This window comes from Taudactylus pleione, unplaced genomic scaffold (assembly GCF_031769625.1).
Source record: "Taudactylus pleione unplaced genomic scaffold, aTauple2 ptg000556l, whole genome shotgun sequence".
NCBI lineage: Eukaryota > Metazoa > Chordata > Amphibia > Anura > Myobatrachidae > Taudactylus > Taudactylus pleione.
Window position 1 is genome coordinate 17,291,895 of NW_028284958.1, and position 15,255 is coordinate 17,307,149.

At 44.6% G+C, this 15,255-nt stretch overlaps 1 protein-coding gene across 9 annotated transcripts in view; it reads left to right on the plus strand.

Annotated features, from left to right (window-relative positions):
- Positions 1 to 15,255, plus strand: part of MEF2A (myocyte enhancer factor 2A) — a 152,550-nt gene that overhangs the window by 114,628 nt on the left and 22,667 nt on the right. For 8 of the 9 annotated variants that reach the window (XM_088452693.1, XM_088452697.1, XM_088452700.1 and 5 more), the window contains one exon: positions 2,730 to 2,789. The exons of the other annotated variant lie outside the window; for it this stretch is intronic. In XM_088452693.1, the coding sequence (XP_088308819.1) occupies positions 2,730 to 2,789 (60 nt within the window). The remainder of the gene's footprint in view (positions 1 to 2,729; positions 2,790 to 15,255) is intronic. 9 annotated transcript variants of the gene reach the window in all.

Below are 15,255 nucleotides of genomic sequence, written 5' to 3' on the forward strand. Positions count from 1 at the left end.
TTAAATAAATCGTAATGGTTTCACTGTTGTCTGCACATACCTTTAAAATATTTTTAAAATAGTTAATATACAGTAATAGTTAATATACAGTGTACTTAATATATATAATAATATAGCTAGTGCTTGATTCTCTTAAATCTACTCTTGCAAATGACCTGCAGAGCATCCCTCTTTTACCTCCTCTCATCCAAGTGACTGCAGAATATCACTCTATCTACCTGTCCCATGTCAGTGACCTGCAGAAAATATCTATTACCCCTCTGATGTCAGTGACCTGCAAAGAATTACTCTATGTGCGCCCCTAATGTCAGTGGCCTGCAGAGCATCATTCTATTATCCTCATGTCAGTGACCTACTGAGAGATCATCATTCTATTTACCCCTCGCATGTCAGTGACCTACAGAGAGAGCATCATTCTATTATCCTCATGTCAGTGACCTACTGAGAGATCATCATTCTATTTACCCCTCGCATGTCAGTGACCTACAGAGAGAGCATCATTCTATTTACCCCTCTCATGTCAGTGACTTACAGAGAGAGCATCATTCTATTTACCCCTATCATGTCAGTGACTTACAGAGACAGCATCATTCTATTTACTCCTCTCATGTCAGTGACCTACAGAGAGAGCATCATTCTATGTACCCCTCTCATGTCAGTGACCTACAGAGAGAGCATCACAATGTACCCCTCTCATGTCAGTGACCTACAGAGAGATCATCATTCTATTTACCCCTCGCATGTCAGTGACTTACAGAGACAGCATCATTCTATTTACCCCTCTCATGTCAGTGACTTACAGAGACAGCATCATTCTATTTACCCCTCACATGTCAGTGACTTACAGAGAGAGCATCATTCTATTTACCCCTATCATGTCAGTGACTTACAGAGAGAGCATTATTCTATTTACCCCTCACATGTCAGTGACTTACAGAGACAGGATCATTCTATTTACCCCTCTCATGTCAGTGAGCGGCAAAGCATCACTGTGTTACCCCCTTTGCTGTTGTTGCTGCAGAGCCTCAATGTATAACCACCTCTTATGTCATCTAACTAATATCTTTATACTGTAAGCGTTTCTCCATTAATACCTCACTCTGCATCATAACATACCAAATATATTGTACTTCCAATCAGTACCCCGATACCCAGCAGAGCAGTGGTTCCCAAACTCTTGAATTACGCGCCCTAGAGTATCAGAATTTTTTTCATGGCACCCCTAGCCCAAAATTTTAGAAATTCAGAAAAAAATTGTTAATTAAGTAAATTACGCTTACCTGTCATCCTTCAGCTCACTTATGTGGTGGTGGACAGGGTTACGCTTCTGTATGTCTTCATATTTCATGATTGGAGCCGCCAGCACTGATTTTGCCTATCACATTGACCATAATTTTATTTGGTCCTGTACCATCACCCCCTGACACCCCTGCAAGTGCCGCCCGGCACCAGTTTGGGATCAGCTGCAGCAGAGCATAGCATTATTACCTGTTACCTATTACCTGCATGCTGTGCTGCTGACAGTCATGTTAGAATTTTGTTGCATCTGTAGAAATGAATATATTTGTAACCAGCTATTTCCACTTGCAACAATAAGCTGCAGGTATTCTCTTGTACCTGTGAATGGCGGGTGCTAGATAAAAATGAATGGCAGGTTATGTGTCCTTTTTGTGTTTCAGGATAACTGCATTGCTTGGTTCTTGAAACAAATAAGACACAAAGACATGGAATGCCCCTAGCCACATTTCCTAGGTGGAGACATTTTAATGTAACTTTTTGGGTTGGAGGTTTGTTCATATATTTTAATTGAAATATCCAGAAATGTTTTTACTACATTTTTACACAATGCAAGCATTTGTCTTTTCCCTATCACAACTCTCCAAGATACCCTAATCCGAAGTTGGAGAGAGTCACTTGCACCCTGTGCTCAATGTTATCTGGAATGTATCCAGTTGGTTATCTGTTTCCTGATCCCCCGCTGTGCTGCAGACAGGACATTTGCATTGTTCTGAATGGCCTTATAGGCCAGAGTAGGTTTTAAAATCTGTGCAAATTGCCTTCTTGGTTGTGTCACACAGCTTTGAAAGTAGCCATAGGGCCTGATTCAGCGCTGCGTGCAAGGCCGATGTTCACACAGATGAACAATTTATTTGCTCTGGCGATTGCACATAAATCCCTAAGACTCCTTTGGTGCGCGGGTTACAGAGTGTGTACTCACACAGACGCTGCCGAGAGTGAGAAGCACAGTATCAGGAGTGTCTTGGAACAGTGCTGGGCGTTTCTGGCCGGTGACTGGGAGCTGGCTAAACAGACATGCGGAGATGGTCTATCTTATGGGAGTGTGGTTTTTGCGTACACAGACACGCAATTACTCACTTTGGTGGCCATACTTAGAAAACCTGCATCTGCTATAGGGCTGGTGAAAGTTTCAAAGGTGCGACCGATGGTGGCGTCTAATGACGGTATAACAGCATCTACAGATGCTTAAAGTGGACGTCTCACGCCTTGCACATTCATACATACGGATGTACACCAGGGAAGGGCTTTGTAATGGCATTGGCATAAAGTCGCAGACGAGCGACCGCCAAAAGATGCCATCGACCTCTGCATCAGGCCCATAATGTCAGACGTGTTTATGGTCCCTAAAGAAGCAAATGCTGTTTTGTGACATGAATTCAGTTCTGCATCACAATCTCCATCAGTAAACTTCTATCATAATATTTTGGCAGGTGTAATGTTATGTGCGTCCGACATTTCTGTACCAAATGGAGCCAGTGCCAGTCCAGTGGGTGAGTGCGATCACAGCTTCTATTTTCTGGGCATGGGAACTGCGTGTTAAAATTAATCTCTACGGTTAGGGAAGAGATCTATCTCCACAAAGCTTAGAAACACATTGTATAAATCACATATTCCAATCACTACAAGGGAAACTTGGTAAAATGATTTGCTCCCCTAAGTGACACAGTTCACCTCCTGTGTGTAGGTTTATGTCTTTTATTGTAATTGATGAGTGTATTTTGCTCCTATACAGTTCTTGTCGTATCTATTCAAATTCTATCTCTTAGGGGCAGATTTAGTTACCTGTGGTATTTACAGCGCGGGTAAAGCTCTGGGTTCAACGCCCAGAGCTATTTAATTATTAGTCAGTTTCCCCTGCGGTAAATTCTCGGGTAGTGCACGTTAACCCATAGATTCCGCACAGAGTGCTGGAACCCTGAGGCTGTGAGGAAATGTCTGCGTTAAGTGCGTCCTCTGAGGCCTAACACACATGGATGCAGAGCTTAATTGACTAGTACAGGGCTGGCATTGAATCTGCCCCTAAGTATCATTGCACCATTAATGCATCATTATATATTTATGTGGTGTTGCATATAAGTAGATTTGTTTCAGTTGATAATTCTTCCTTTATGTAGGAAATCATTAACTGTTACATTGCTACAACATTGTTCTCTCACCATGAATCATTACACAGAAATAAAATGCAAACTGATTAAATGAATGGATTTACAGCAAGATTTGTAATAAGAGAAGCTGCCACAGTTTAGCAGAAGTAAGATAATACTATTTATTAATTTATATATTTTAATTGTCATCTTTCACTGTGCTTTGTGGGCATTGCTCTGCTATAAATTACATGCAGATCTTTCCGCAAAGGGGCTACATAACCGGCCTGTGTTTGTGGTAGTTCATGTTGCAACTTCACAAAAATGTTTTTAATCTTCCCATTGCTTATGACTTTTATCTGTATTTTATGCATGTGGTATACGTATATGACTTATTACTTAGCAGACTGCACAACATGAAGGAAATGCATTGTAATATTATTACTATTATTATCCTTTATTTATATGGCGCCACAAGTGTTCCGCAGCGCCGTACATAGAACTAATAAGTAAACAAGTAACTTACAGTACATTACAGTGCAGGACAAGGACACGATTTATATACATTGCTGCAATAGCGATTAGACACTCACAATAAGCAGCAGGGAGTTGGCAGTCACGTGTTCGGTGCCCTTATCGGGAGTAAAAAGTAGAAGAAAATGTAAAGAGAAGCACATGCTCGTGAGAGCTTACATTCTAAAGGGGAGGGGCAGACAGACAGGCGTGACACAGAAGGGGAAGATAGCGGGGAAAGAGCATGAGGTGGGTTAGGATGAGTGCTTGAAGGCTTTGATGAAATAGTGGGTCTTGAGAGCCCATTTGAAGATTTGTAGAGAGGTGGAGAGTCTGATAAGGAGAGGGAGAGCGTTCCAAAAGTAGGGAGCAGCACGGGAAAAATCTTGGATGCGGGAGTGGGAGGAAGTAATCAGTTGGCAAGAGAGGCGGCATGCATTTGTTGAGCGAAGTGGACGGGCGGGAGTGTGAAGGGAGAGAAGGTCAGAAATGTATGTGGGAGAGGATTTGGTGAGGGCTTTGTAGGCATTGAATGAGACAATTCGCTATGAGGTAGATAAAGGTCTGGAAGCGTAAATTTAATGCAGAAAAGAGTAGTTTTACTCTAAGCCTGAACTCCACTAGCCTGATATGTCCTCCACCAGGGTACAGATCACTGCAGTGTGACATAACGCACCACTGCAAAGTAACATTAAGATTGTAAAGTAATGCTCGGAGGACTACTGAGCTTTCATAAAATTGTTGATTTTGTGCTTGTAATATTAAGTAGGCCCACCTGATGTGTTGTGGGGATGATTAGTAGGGCCTATTTTTCTTGGAATTATCATTCATTTTTTTATTTTACTTTTTGAAAACTATTTATTAACAATTTCCAATAAATTGGGTATAGGGAACAGAAAGAAAAATGAAGTTGGAGGGGGAACTAAAGTACAGATGTGATCTAGTACAGATGTGATCATGAAAACACTTCTCAAAATTATACAGTAATCGGAAAGTGGGTGTGCACCCTGATTCTGAACCTTGAGCATCCAATGGCAAAAACCAATGGCATGCACAGGATTTACTGGGCGGTGGGGGGGAGCAGTAATCACACATACCCTGGGCTTTGTTGATCAGAGCTTTCTATTGCGCTAGCTCAATGGTTGTGGGGTGTGCTGAGACGGAGACACAGCTGTCTCATTCTTTGAAAAAACAATTCTGCCCATCAGGGGGTTTTCTTGGTACTCAGAAACCCCTCATGCTTGCGCCACTGCAAACTACTCAAAGACCATAGGAAAATGTAATGGTCTAGTCCAGATAGCGAAAAATGTATGTGATGTGTTCGATACAAAATAGGAAATAAACACATTCTATAAACATACCTCACCCTCTCCACAACAGAGTCAATGGAAGGGGTGGGGTGATTTTTTCTAGAAGGAGGAAATATTTCAGCCTGTGGCTTTAGGAATGTGCCAGATAAAACATTGAGTATGCTTAGAGATATTCTGCTTAGGTCGAGGTAGGAGAGAATAAGAAGGACCGTAGGGGACGCAAGTCTGTTTTATGCGTGAGATTAGGTGGTGGACTTTCCTCTGAGGTGCTATTTTTGGACAGTCCCACAAAATATGGAGCAGGGTGCCCCCCTGGCCACAATCACACCAGCATAAAGGTGAAACTTCTGGTTAGATTTTGTGAAGTCAACTAAGGACTAGATACCATCGGAGGAATATCCTAGCCGTATTTTCATGGATGCGTTCACAGGGAAAAAAAGCAGCCCCATTGGATCTAATATGGCTCCAGGTCTTGGGGTCAAAGGTCTCTCCCATGTCCCGTTCCCAGGCTAGTTCATGGGGATCCTTTTCAGCAGCGTGAGCTGACAACAAGAGTCAGCAGATGGAGGATAGCAGTCCTGTGGAGGGAGCTTTAAGCTAGTAAAAAGATTCTAAGGCAGTGTGTTGAGGGTGACCTCAACTCCTATATAAGGTGCTAAACAAATGATGAATCTAACAGTACAGAAAGAATCCTTCCGTGCTGATCTGGTACTTCTCCTGCATTTATGTAAAAGAGGGGAAGCCTCGGAGAGGGGCAATATCAGTGAGAAAAGTGTGACCACTCTGAATAAAGATGTAAAACTGAGTGTGATCAAAGCCTAGCCCAAATGCAGGGTTGTCCCATTCACTACTAGGGCTGGAGGGTCAGAGATGAGATTTCGTTTCTGGGTTAAAGTGGATTCAATAGAGACCCAAAGTCTGGCCTCCTGTGAGGAGTGCCATAGTACACACTGAGTGAGCTGAGTCGCATAAAAATAGTACTGGAAATTAGGAATACTGAGGCCTCTCTCCATGGCAGTTTTATAAAGAGAGGGGGTCTCATCCAAGGTCGCAGTTGTGCTCAAATTAAGGGTTAGGGTAGGGAGAGGGGGAGGTTTAGGATACCTAACGACAGGTGTCGGTATCCTAACCCTGTCAGATGCCGGTGTCTGGATTCTGACCACCAGGATCCAGAGCTACGGCATCCGGTACCAAACCCGACCAGGATATTGTATATTGTATTCTACGAACAGTGAAAAATAACTTGTGAAACATGTATCAGAGAGGGTGACACAAGGAGTAAAGGGGAATAATGTCCATAGAGATATAGTTAATGGTAGATAAGAGAAGTTTGTAGATTATTTTTTTTAGAAAGATTGTAGGAGCATAGATAAGTCAAAATTACATGAAAGAAAAGGACACAACATATAAGAGAAACTTAATTGCATCAAAGTATTAAATCAGTACGTAATATAGCACGTAAATTATACTCGTAAAACAGAATAGTAAGCATATATCTAAACAGAACAGTAAAGATGACTCTTGAGAGAAAGGGAGGGGAAAGAGAAAAGAGAGAAAAAAAGAATACAGATAAGAAAAGGGGGAAGGAGGGAAGAGGGGACCAGAAGGTGGGAAGGAGAGAGGGGGACAGTGGGGAGGATGTTCCTGTGACCAGAAAGTGCTAAAAATAAAGACTAAAAACACATCTTAGACAGTAGGCAAGGAGGGTTCGGCCTAGAAATACTCAGTCTATGGTGTCCAAGCTTTAACAAATTGATCTGAAGCAGTGTGGCAGTGATGCGCTCCATGCCCATGTCACCATCAAAATGACAGCATTTTAGAATCCTCCTATTTACGTGAGGTTTCCTACCTGCCCAGATAAAATCTGAGAGCTTTTTGCATGTGCTTAAGAGCTTTAGTAGGAACATGGATTGGGAATGTCTGCCAGAAGTATAAGAGTCGGGGGAGCACATTCATCTTAACTGCGGCAGTGTAACCAAACCGGGATATCAAAAGTTTGTACCAGGTCGAGAGATCAGAGCAGATGGTTGCAAAAAAAAAAAGACTTGGGAAGTTGGCATCATATAGTTGTGAGTAATGTTTAGTTAGATACACGCCTAGATGCTTAGGTTTGTGAGGCTACCAACGGAATTCATAATTGGCTTTTAAGAAAGTCAGAGTATGTGGGGTAGTTGAGACCTAATATTTCAGATTTATCCGTATTAATTTTATAGTGGAAATAAGACTCTAAGCTCGTATTTCTCAAAAAAAGCTTTTGAAAGGACAGGTGCGGCTTAGTAATAGCAAGGATGACATTGTCTGCATGAAGTACATTTTCTGTACTCGGGGTTCAACAGAGATATCTGAATTCAAACGAATTGGAGAGGCTACAGGCGCCACTGAGGTGGTTGTAGATTATAATCTTCATGCAATTATGGAGTTTAAGGCAGGCCCTGGTATTCACCAGTCTGCTGCAAAGTTGGTATATTTCATCCCACTTAATAGACATTTTCTGTGATGTGGCATATTAGGAACTAGTGCAACAGCTTGGCAGATGGCACCCTCTTCCAGTTTTACATGTAAGGGCCGTATTCTATTAGCAGCGAAAAGTGCCATTTGGAGAAAAGTTTTCTCCGATTTGTACTTTTTGCCTGTTTTCAAAGTATCTCCATATTCAATTTCCCGGAGTTTTCGCCTATGTGAAAACTCCATAGGCAAAAGCAGGCGAAAAAGATTCTCCAGCAAAAGGCAGGAGAAAAGTAGTGCAAAATCCATATTTTGGGGTACAAAAGTTGGAGACTTGGTTCAGAACCCTTTGAACACCCCCCTAATGACTAATAGGGCAAAAACATTTTTTTTTTTTTACTTAATTCACCCCCCCAAAAAAACTAATTTTTGGGGCAAAAATGAAAAAAGTGTTGGAAAATGGAAAAAAAAAGTGGACGGCCTGGTACTTTGGGGGGCTATATGGTTGGGACAGGTGTTTTTGAGATTGCTTGAGGCTGCAGCAGGTTTATTTTTAAAAAATTTTTAAATCTTCATTTTAGAGACATGAAAATTTACTAGTACCCATTTTCAGGTACCCCAAATTTAACCTCGGTACTTATTTTTCAGAGAAAAATATTGCTTTCTATCATTTTCCATACATATGCAAATATGCATATAACAGCACATTGCAACAAAATATGTTCACTAAATACCTTTATTAGGGCTACTAATACTATTCTATATTAATTCCCAGGGTCTCTGAAGCTTTTTATGGGGTACAGACTGATTTACCCCAAAAAGGGGCATTCAGTTTTTTTGTTTGGTGCTCGGCAAGTATCCAGACACACCTGTTATAACGGCGGGACTGCTTAGGCAGTCCTAGGCTTTTTTATTCTTTTTGATTTACCTTAGTTTTTATATTCTGAGTTGGGATAGTACTAGAGATGTGCGGGTTCGGTTTTACTCGGATATGTTCGGATCTCAAAAACCGCATTTTATTGGCTATAACGTGTTTTGGATAGCCAATAAAATAAACCCGAACTAATCCGAACTTGCGATAATTTTGGAGAAAAGAATCAAGTAAATCTGAGTAAAGCCGAACCCGCACATCTCTAGTTAGTACTAAGCGTCCAAAAGGACACATGTGCTACGACTCCTACTACCTCCGCTGATGCCAGAACTCCAGCTCCTGAACGGACCTTGGGGATTTCAACGGGTCTCAGCGAAGCATAGCTAGCAGCGACGCTGGGGCCCGGACTGGAATCGGATCCAAGGAGATAACAAGGTAAGGAATTTCCTCGCTTGTCGGGGATTCGTGTGCTGCAGTCCTGGATTCCGGTGTAGGAGATGCACCGGAGGCTGCTGCTAATGAGGGCCCACGAGCCGCATCCTCACTAAGACCGCCGGGGCCGTATCTGATGCTGGGGTTGGGTAGTAGACACACTAGCAGTGCACTAGTAAGCGTCTGCTACTGTGAGGTCAGCGTACTCGTGCCGTTAATTCAGCTTAAGGGAAATAGGTGCTCCCACGGCCGCTCCTCCCCCAACCCAGACGCAACTTCCTGTGTTGGTTCCCGCGTCTGGTTTGTTATTTATGACTATCTCGTGTATTGAGACACTCGCAGTTCACCGATGATGTGCTGCTGAAAGCTGTTGGTTCTCAGAGGTGTGGGTCAGTCTCCCTTTATGCCTCTCCCTTGGGTCAGGTATACAGCGCTCTATATCCTAGCAAGCCCCCGGGGGTTTGTCAGTTTACTCAAAGCCCATTTGCATATGAATTTATATTTGCATTGTATGTGACTTTAATGCTAGCTGCTGTATTGACACTGCCTTTTATTTTCTAAACTGTCAAATATATCTATCACTGTGTTTCTCCTCATCCCTCTGTACAGGTGTGTGGGATTTTTCCATTTGTCTGTTCACATTTACTTGTGAAGACGGTCACATTGCATTTATACCTTATACCTGTGATACATTGTTATGTCTAAGAGCATGGGGAAGAAAGAGGTTGAGCCTCCTACGCTGGTATCATGTAAATCCTGTTTGGCAGGTCTGTCAGAGCAGGATTTTGTGCAAGATGATTATGGTGTCTGTTGTAAACAGCCATCTCTCCAATCCAGTACACCAGCAACTGCACAAGAACCACCTTGGTCTCAGGTTTTGTCTAATTTAGTGGACCGAGCAGAAGCTTCACATGCTCCTGCAATGGTACTGCACCCCACTATGGGGTACCCACAGCATTTACATCCTTCTATGTATATGTCTCCCATGAATCCTTTTTAGTTTGATGCTTATGCTAACTCTAGTCATGCTGCCGTCTATAGCCGCTTAGCAGGTAGTGCAAGCGAATAGTCCAGTTGTGGTAAAGCAAAAGCATAAGAGAGTATCCCCTCAGGCGTTGCCTCATGATCCTCACACGTCATCATCATCAGACTCTGATACTCAGAGTTCTGGTTCTTTCCCGATTGAGGAAGACCACCAATCCTCAGTGGATGTCCCCTCTCTGGTGAGAGCACTTAGGTCTGTACTGAGTATAGACTAAGAGGAGGTTCCGCCTAAATCTAAGACTCCGGTCTTTAGGCGTCAGAAGGTGGCAAAAGATTTTTTCCCTCAGGCTGAACAACTGGCGGATGCTACCAGAGAACAGCTGTCTTATCTCTGCCAATTGCGAAAAGCAGCTGCGTATGTTGGAGAAGTAGTTATTGATGCAGGTATTTTGGCTTCTAAAGTATCGGCCCTTGAGTCCCTGCCTTTTGTCGGGAAGGTACTGTTTGGGCCGGAATTGAATAATATAGTTACGGCAACCCAGCAGATTTAGATGCTGCCAGAGCAATCTACGTCTACCCCTACGTCTAGGCAGTCTCCCGCAAGGAAGGGCGAAGGGACGGTCTTTCTCCAGACAGGATATTTCTTGCAAGAAAATGCAGACCAGGAAATCTTGGTTAGTCAAACGTCCAGCCTCCAAGCCGGATGGTAAGCCTGCTGCCTGATGGAGCGGGCCTCCCCCTGGGGATCTCAGGGTAGGAGGCCAACTTCTCCAGTTTTCTTACCCCTGGCATCAGACAACTACAGATGCTTGGGTTTGAGAAGTGGTCTCTAATGGATATACCCTCACATTCCTGAGGCATCCCCCTCAGAAGTTTTTTTTTTGTACAACTCTTCCTTCAAAGCCAGTCAAGGCCTTGCCCTCCAAGAAGCTATTTGTGCCATCCTGAGGTCAGGGGTTATAATCCCAGTTCTTGTGACGCAACAGGGAAGGGGTTATTCAAATTTGTTTCTGATTCTCAAACCAAATGGGTCTCATCACCCTATTCTGAATCTGAAGTCTCTCAACAAATTCATCCATGTACCCTAATTCTGTATTGAAACCCTACGGTCAATTATGCTGGCAATGGAGCCTGGAGATTTCATGGTTTCCCTAGACATGCAAGTGAGGTGGGGCTTTCGGTTGGTATACTTGTTTCCTCCAATCTCTCCTCCCAAGGGTGGTTAGAAAATTCTGAGGAAGCTGGATGTGATTTGAACCAGTGAAACGTGTTGAGCCTTTAGACCTATAGAGATACTCCTATCCACTCACTGGCTATACAGACTTTTGGACTTCACTATATCCCTGTTTACTTTGGCGTCACAACCATTTTCCGGTGGAACACTACAGCCCTGAGAATTTCTGCATCGGCTACTGCATGTCGCCAAGGACTGAGATTAATTCCATTATCCATACCGGTAATTTCATTGCCTAAGGGAAATTTAAAGTCATATATCTCCATTTCAGCCAGCACATGACTGTGTAATATATGGAAGAAGTATCCATTAAGGAAGTACCAATATGGTTCATCTATACTAATATGTGGCAATTTTAGTAACATATTTTATGTACCTACTATGCATCATAGATGCTTTTTTAGGATTGTTGCAATTTATTAAATTTTCTGTATTGTGATTCCAACTGTCCATTGGTATTTGTCTGAATAGTTTTATATTTAGTAGTGCTGGTATTCCTTTCCTTTTCATTGTCTTATTTGCATTAGGGGCTTACATCCCCTATATACTGTACCAGCAGCTCTCGAACAGCGCTTAGGTTTATTGTGTGTTTTTTATATCTCTATATCCGGATCTACCCTGGCTGGCTTTGACGGCATGGCTCTTGAGTCTTCCATCTTAAAGTCCAAAGGTTTTTCTACTTCCGTGATTCAGACGATGCTTAGGGCAAGGAAGCCGGCTTCGGCCCGCATCATTACAGAATTTGGCATTCAATTTTTCTTTGGTGTTCCCACAGAAAATATGACCCTAAGGTTTTCATGATCTCCCGAGATCTTGCTTTTCTTCAGGCTGGACTAGATTTAAGTCTTCGTCTGGCTACCATGAGCGTTCAGGTTTCTGCATTATCAGTTTGGTTCCAGCGCAGAATTGCCACTCTGCCAGATGTTAAAATTTTTTCAGGATGTTCTTCGTCTGCAACCTCCGTTTGTCCCTCCGGTGGCACCGTGGGATTTATCCTTGGTTCTTGGGGCGCTTTAGGCTCCCCCCATTGAGCCCTTGGACACAGTGGATCTCAAATGGTTGAGAAGCGAAGACGATTTTTCTCCTTGCTATCTCCTCAACTCACAGAGTTTCTGATTTGGCAGCACTTTCATGTCGCTCTCCATTTTTGATTTTTCACCAGTATAGAGCAGTCCTCCATACAAGGGCGGGTTACCTTCCAAAGGTCGTATCCCGTTTTCATATGAATGAAGAAATTGTAGTCCCAGCCTTTCAGTCTTCTGGCCTTTCTGTAGGTGAAGCTTCACTGGATGTGGTTTGAGCTCTTCGTATTTATGTGGATCGTACCAAATAAATTTTTTGTGTTATATGGCTTTCATATGCGAGGCTGGCCAGCTAACAAGCAGCCTCTGGCTCGGTGACTGCGTATGACTATTTTTCATGTATATTCAGGTTGATCTCCATGTTCCGAACATGGTGACAGCACATTCTACTCTGTCTGTGGGATCATCATGGGCGTTTAGACATGGCGCCTCTGGAGAACAGTTGTGCAAGGCGGCAACTGCCTTCGGTTCACACTTTAATCAAATTCTATGCATTTGATACTTCTGCTTCCCAGGGTGCTTTCTTTGGGTGGCGGATTCTCCTCTTTGCTCAAGAGCGTCCCCACCCTTAAGGGAACTGCTTTAGGACATGCCCAAGGTAGTTCCTGTGAACCATATGAATCCCGAAGAAGAAAATAAGAGTTATGGTATAACATACCTTTTGTTAACTCTTTTTCTTTGAGGTTCATAGGGTCCACAGGACCCCCACACCCTGACGCACCTGGCCTCAGTTGGGATCTGTTCCTTTTTTTGTGTGTCACTAATTCCCTCTTTGTTCTTTGAGAGTGTTTCTTGTGTACATTGTACTTCCTTCTCCACTTTCCGTCTCTTGCCGTTAGGCTTGTTTACAAACTGAGGGCCTGATTCAGAGCCGGACGCTATTTGCGCTCGCTCGTCCAGAAAAAGGGGCTGGCTATTTAAATTAACCGTTCGCTCTTTGCGGTCTGTTCACGCCTCTATGTCTGAACGAGCGAACAAAACATGCGAACGTAATTTTGAAAAAAACGCCCCCCTGGCCGCTCGCATCATACGTCATGTCCGCTATTAGATTAATCGAGTACATCGGACGGCATATGAACTGCTTGCTATTCTTGTGGTTGGTTTTTCCTACCACAATCATGCGAGCAGTTCTAACTATAAAACAACCAAGTGACGTGGTCGGTGACACTGCTTTAGTAATTATGCACACCCTTTAAACGCCCATTTTGATCTTTAGGCACGCCTGCGTTCGGATCTCCACTCCCGTTTTCAAGCACCTTCCCCTGTTACCACCCACAAACGCCTCATTCTGTCACTCAAAATAGCAGGCATTCGCTATTTAGCGAGCACACGATTTTCGGCCGCACTGACTGGTTCGAACATGCATATTAAAATCCGTACGCATGCGCAGTTGTGCGAACATCGGTCGGAACAAACGAGCGGCCGCTTACGAGCGGCTCTGAATCAGGCCCTGAGTGCCTGTGGCTGGGAGCGGGGTATATAGGGAGGAGGACCAGTGCATGCTGGGAGCTTTAATGCGGTAGCTGTTTGGTGCAATGGATCTCTCTAACTACATACCCCAAGGTAGTTCCTGTGGACCCTATGGACCTCAAAGAAAAAGAGTTAACTAAGGCATGTTATACCATAACTCTTATTTCTACTTCAGGGTCCATAGGGTATCCACAGGATACCTTGGGGTATAGGTGTGACGTCAGTCATCGGGCACCATAGAGTTAAGCTTTCAGCCTCCCAGGATGCACTAGGGTCCCACTCCTATACCCCGCCCCCGAGCCAAGGCATCTCAGTTTAGTTCGGTGCCCGGCCGGAGTCGGAGGCACCTGTTAGAGGGGGGCCATGAAGAGCCCCTGAAGTTTTCGTTTTGCAGCTGTGGCTGCACATCTGGAAGTACAGCATGGACAGTCAGTTTTGACATCCATGCTGTCTTCTCTACACCCCCGCCGGTACCAGAACGCCGGTACCGATCCGGGGATGCTGGTAAGCATCTGGGGTCACAGCTAGCGGTGACCCCAGATGTCTAGGACCATGGCCAGACTTAAGGGGGGCAGCAAGGTAAGCAGCGGGGTCCCGCGGTGGGTCCCCGCTGATACATGGTCCAGAAGTCCCCAGGCAGGGGGCTCCTTGGGGACTGGCTGCAGCGTGGAGCCAGGTACTAACCTGCGCTTCCACTACCCCCCTTGGACAGCAGGACCGCGGCAGAGCGGAAGCGCTGCGGCGTCCCAGGGGTTAAATGCATGCCAGGGGAGCGCGCCTTCCCTGTCTCACAGCCGGCGCCTCCCCCGCTGCACACAGCCCTCTCTGCAACACGCCGACTGGCCCTGTGGCAGCGCTCCTCCCCCAGGCCAGCCTCCTCTCTGCTCCTCGGCGGCCATCTTCAAGAACGCATGGTGAACGCTGCTGGAAGTCTGAACGGAGGCATCGTGGTCTGGGTCCCCCCGCATACCTCTCCTCCGCTGTGGTCAGGTCTGTGTATGCAGCGCTGTGTCCTACCAGACTCTGTGTCTGTGTAGTTGATTTATCAGCGCGGTTAGTGCAGGAATTGAGTTTCTTTGCATTGTATGTGACTGTGCTAGCGCTGCTGCCTGTACTTTCCATTTCTGACTGTCAGCCTTATTACTGTCCCTGTTCTTTCTGCTAAAGCCCTTGCAGTGCGGTGCTGCAGGGTGGTCTCTCACCTTTTTAAAAAAATTGGTGAGAGGGGTCACATACTTTCTACCATCATGTCTGAGAGTGACTTTCCTCTCCGGCTGCAGTGTACTACGTGTAAAGTACCTTTAGCGGAGGGGGAGGGTAGAGTGGAGGGCCTCTGCCGGCAGTGTTTGTCGTTGGCGCAGCCTATTACGGTTACAGCACCGGTACAGGAGCCGCCCTGGGCTTGTTTCGCTCAGGCGCTTACAACCTTAGTGGGCCAGTTAGCTCCGCAGCCCGCGTTTACGCAGATGGGTTTGTCCCAGCAATCAGTGGTGTCGTCACCCATGCAGGGTTTCCCAAGACAATTGCTGGT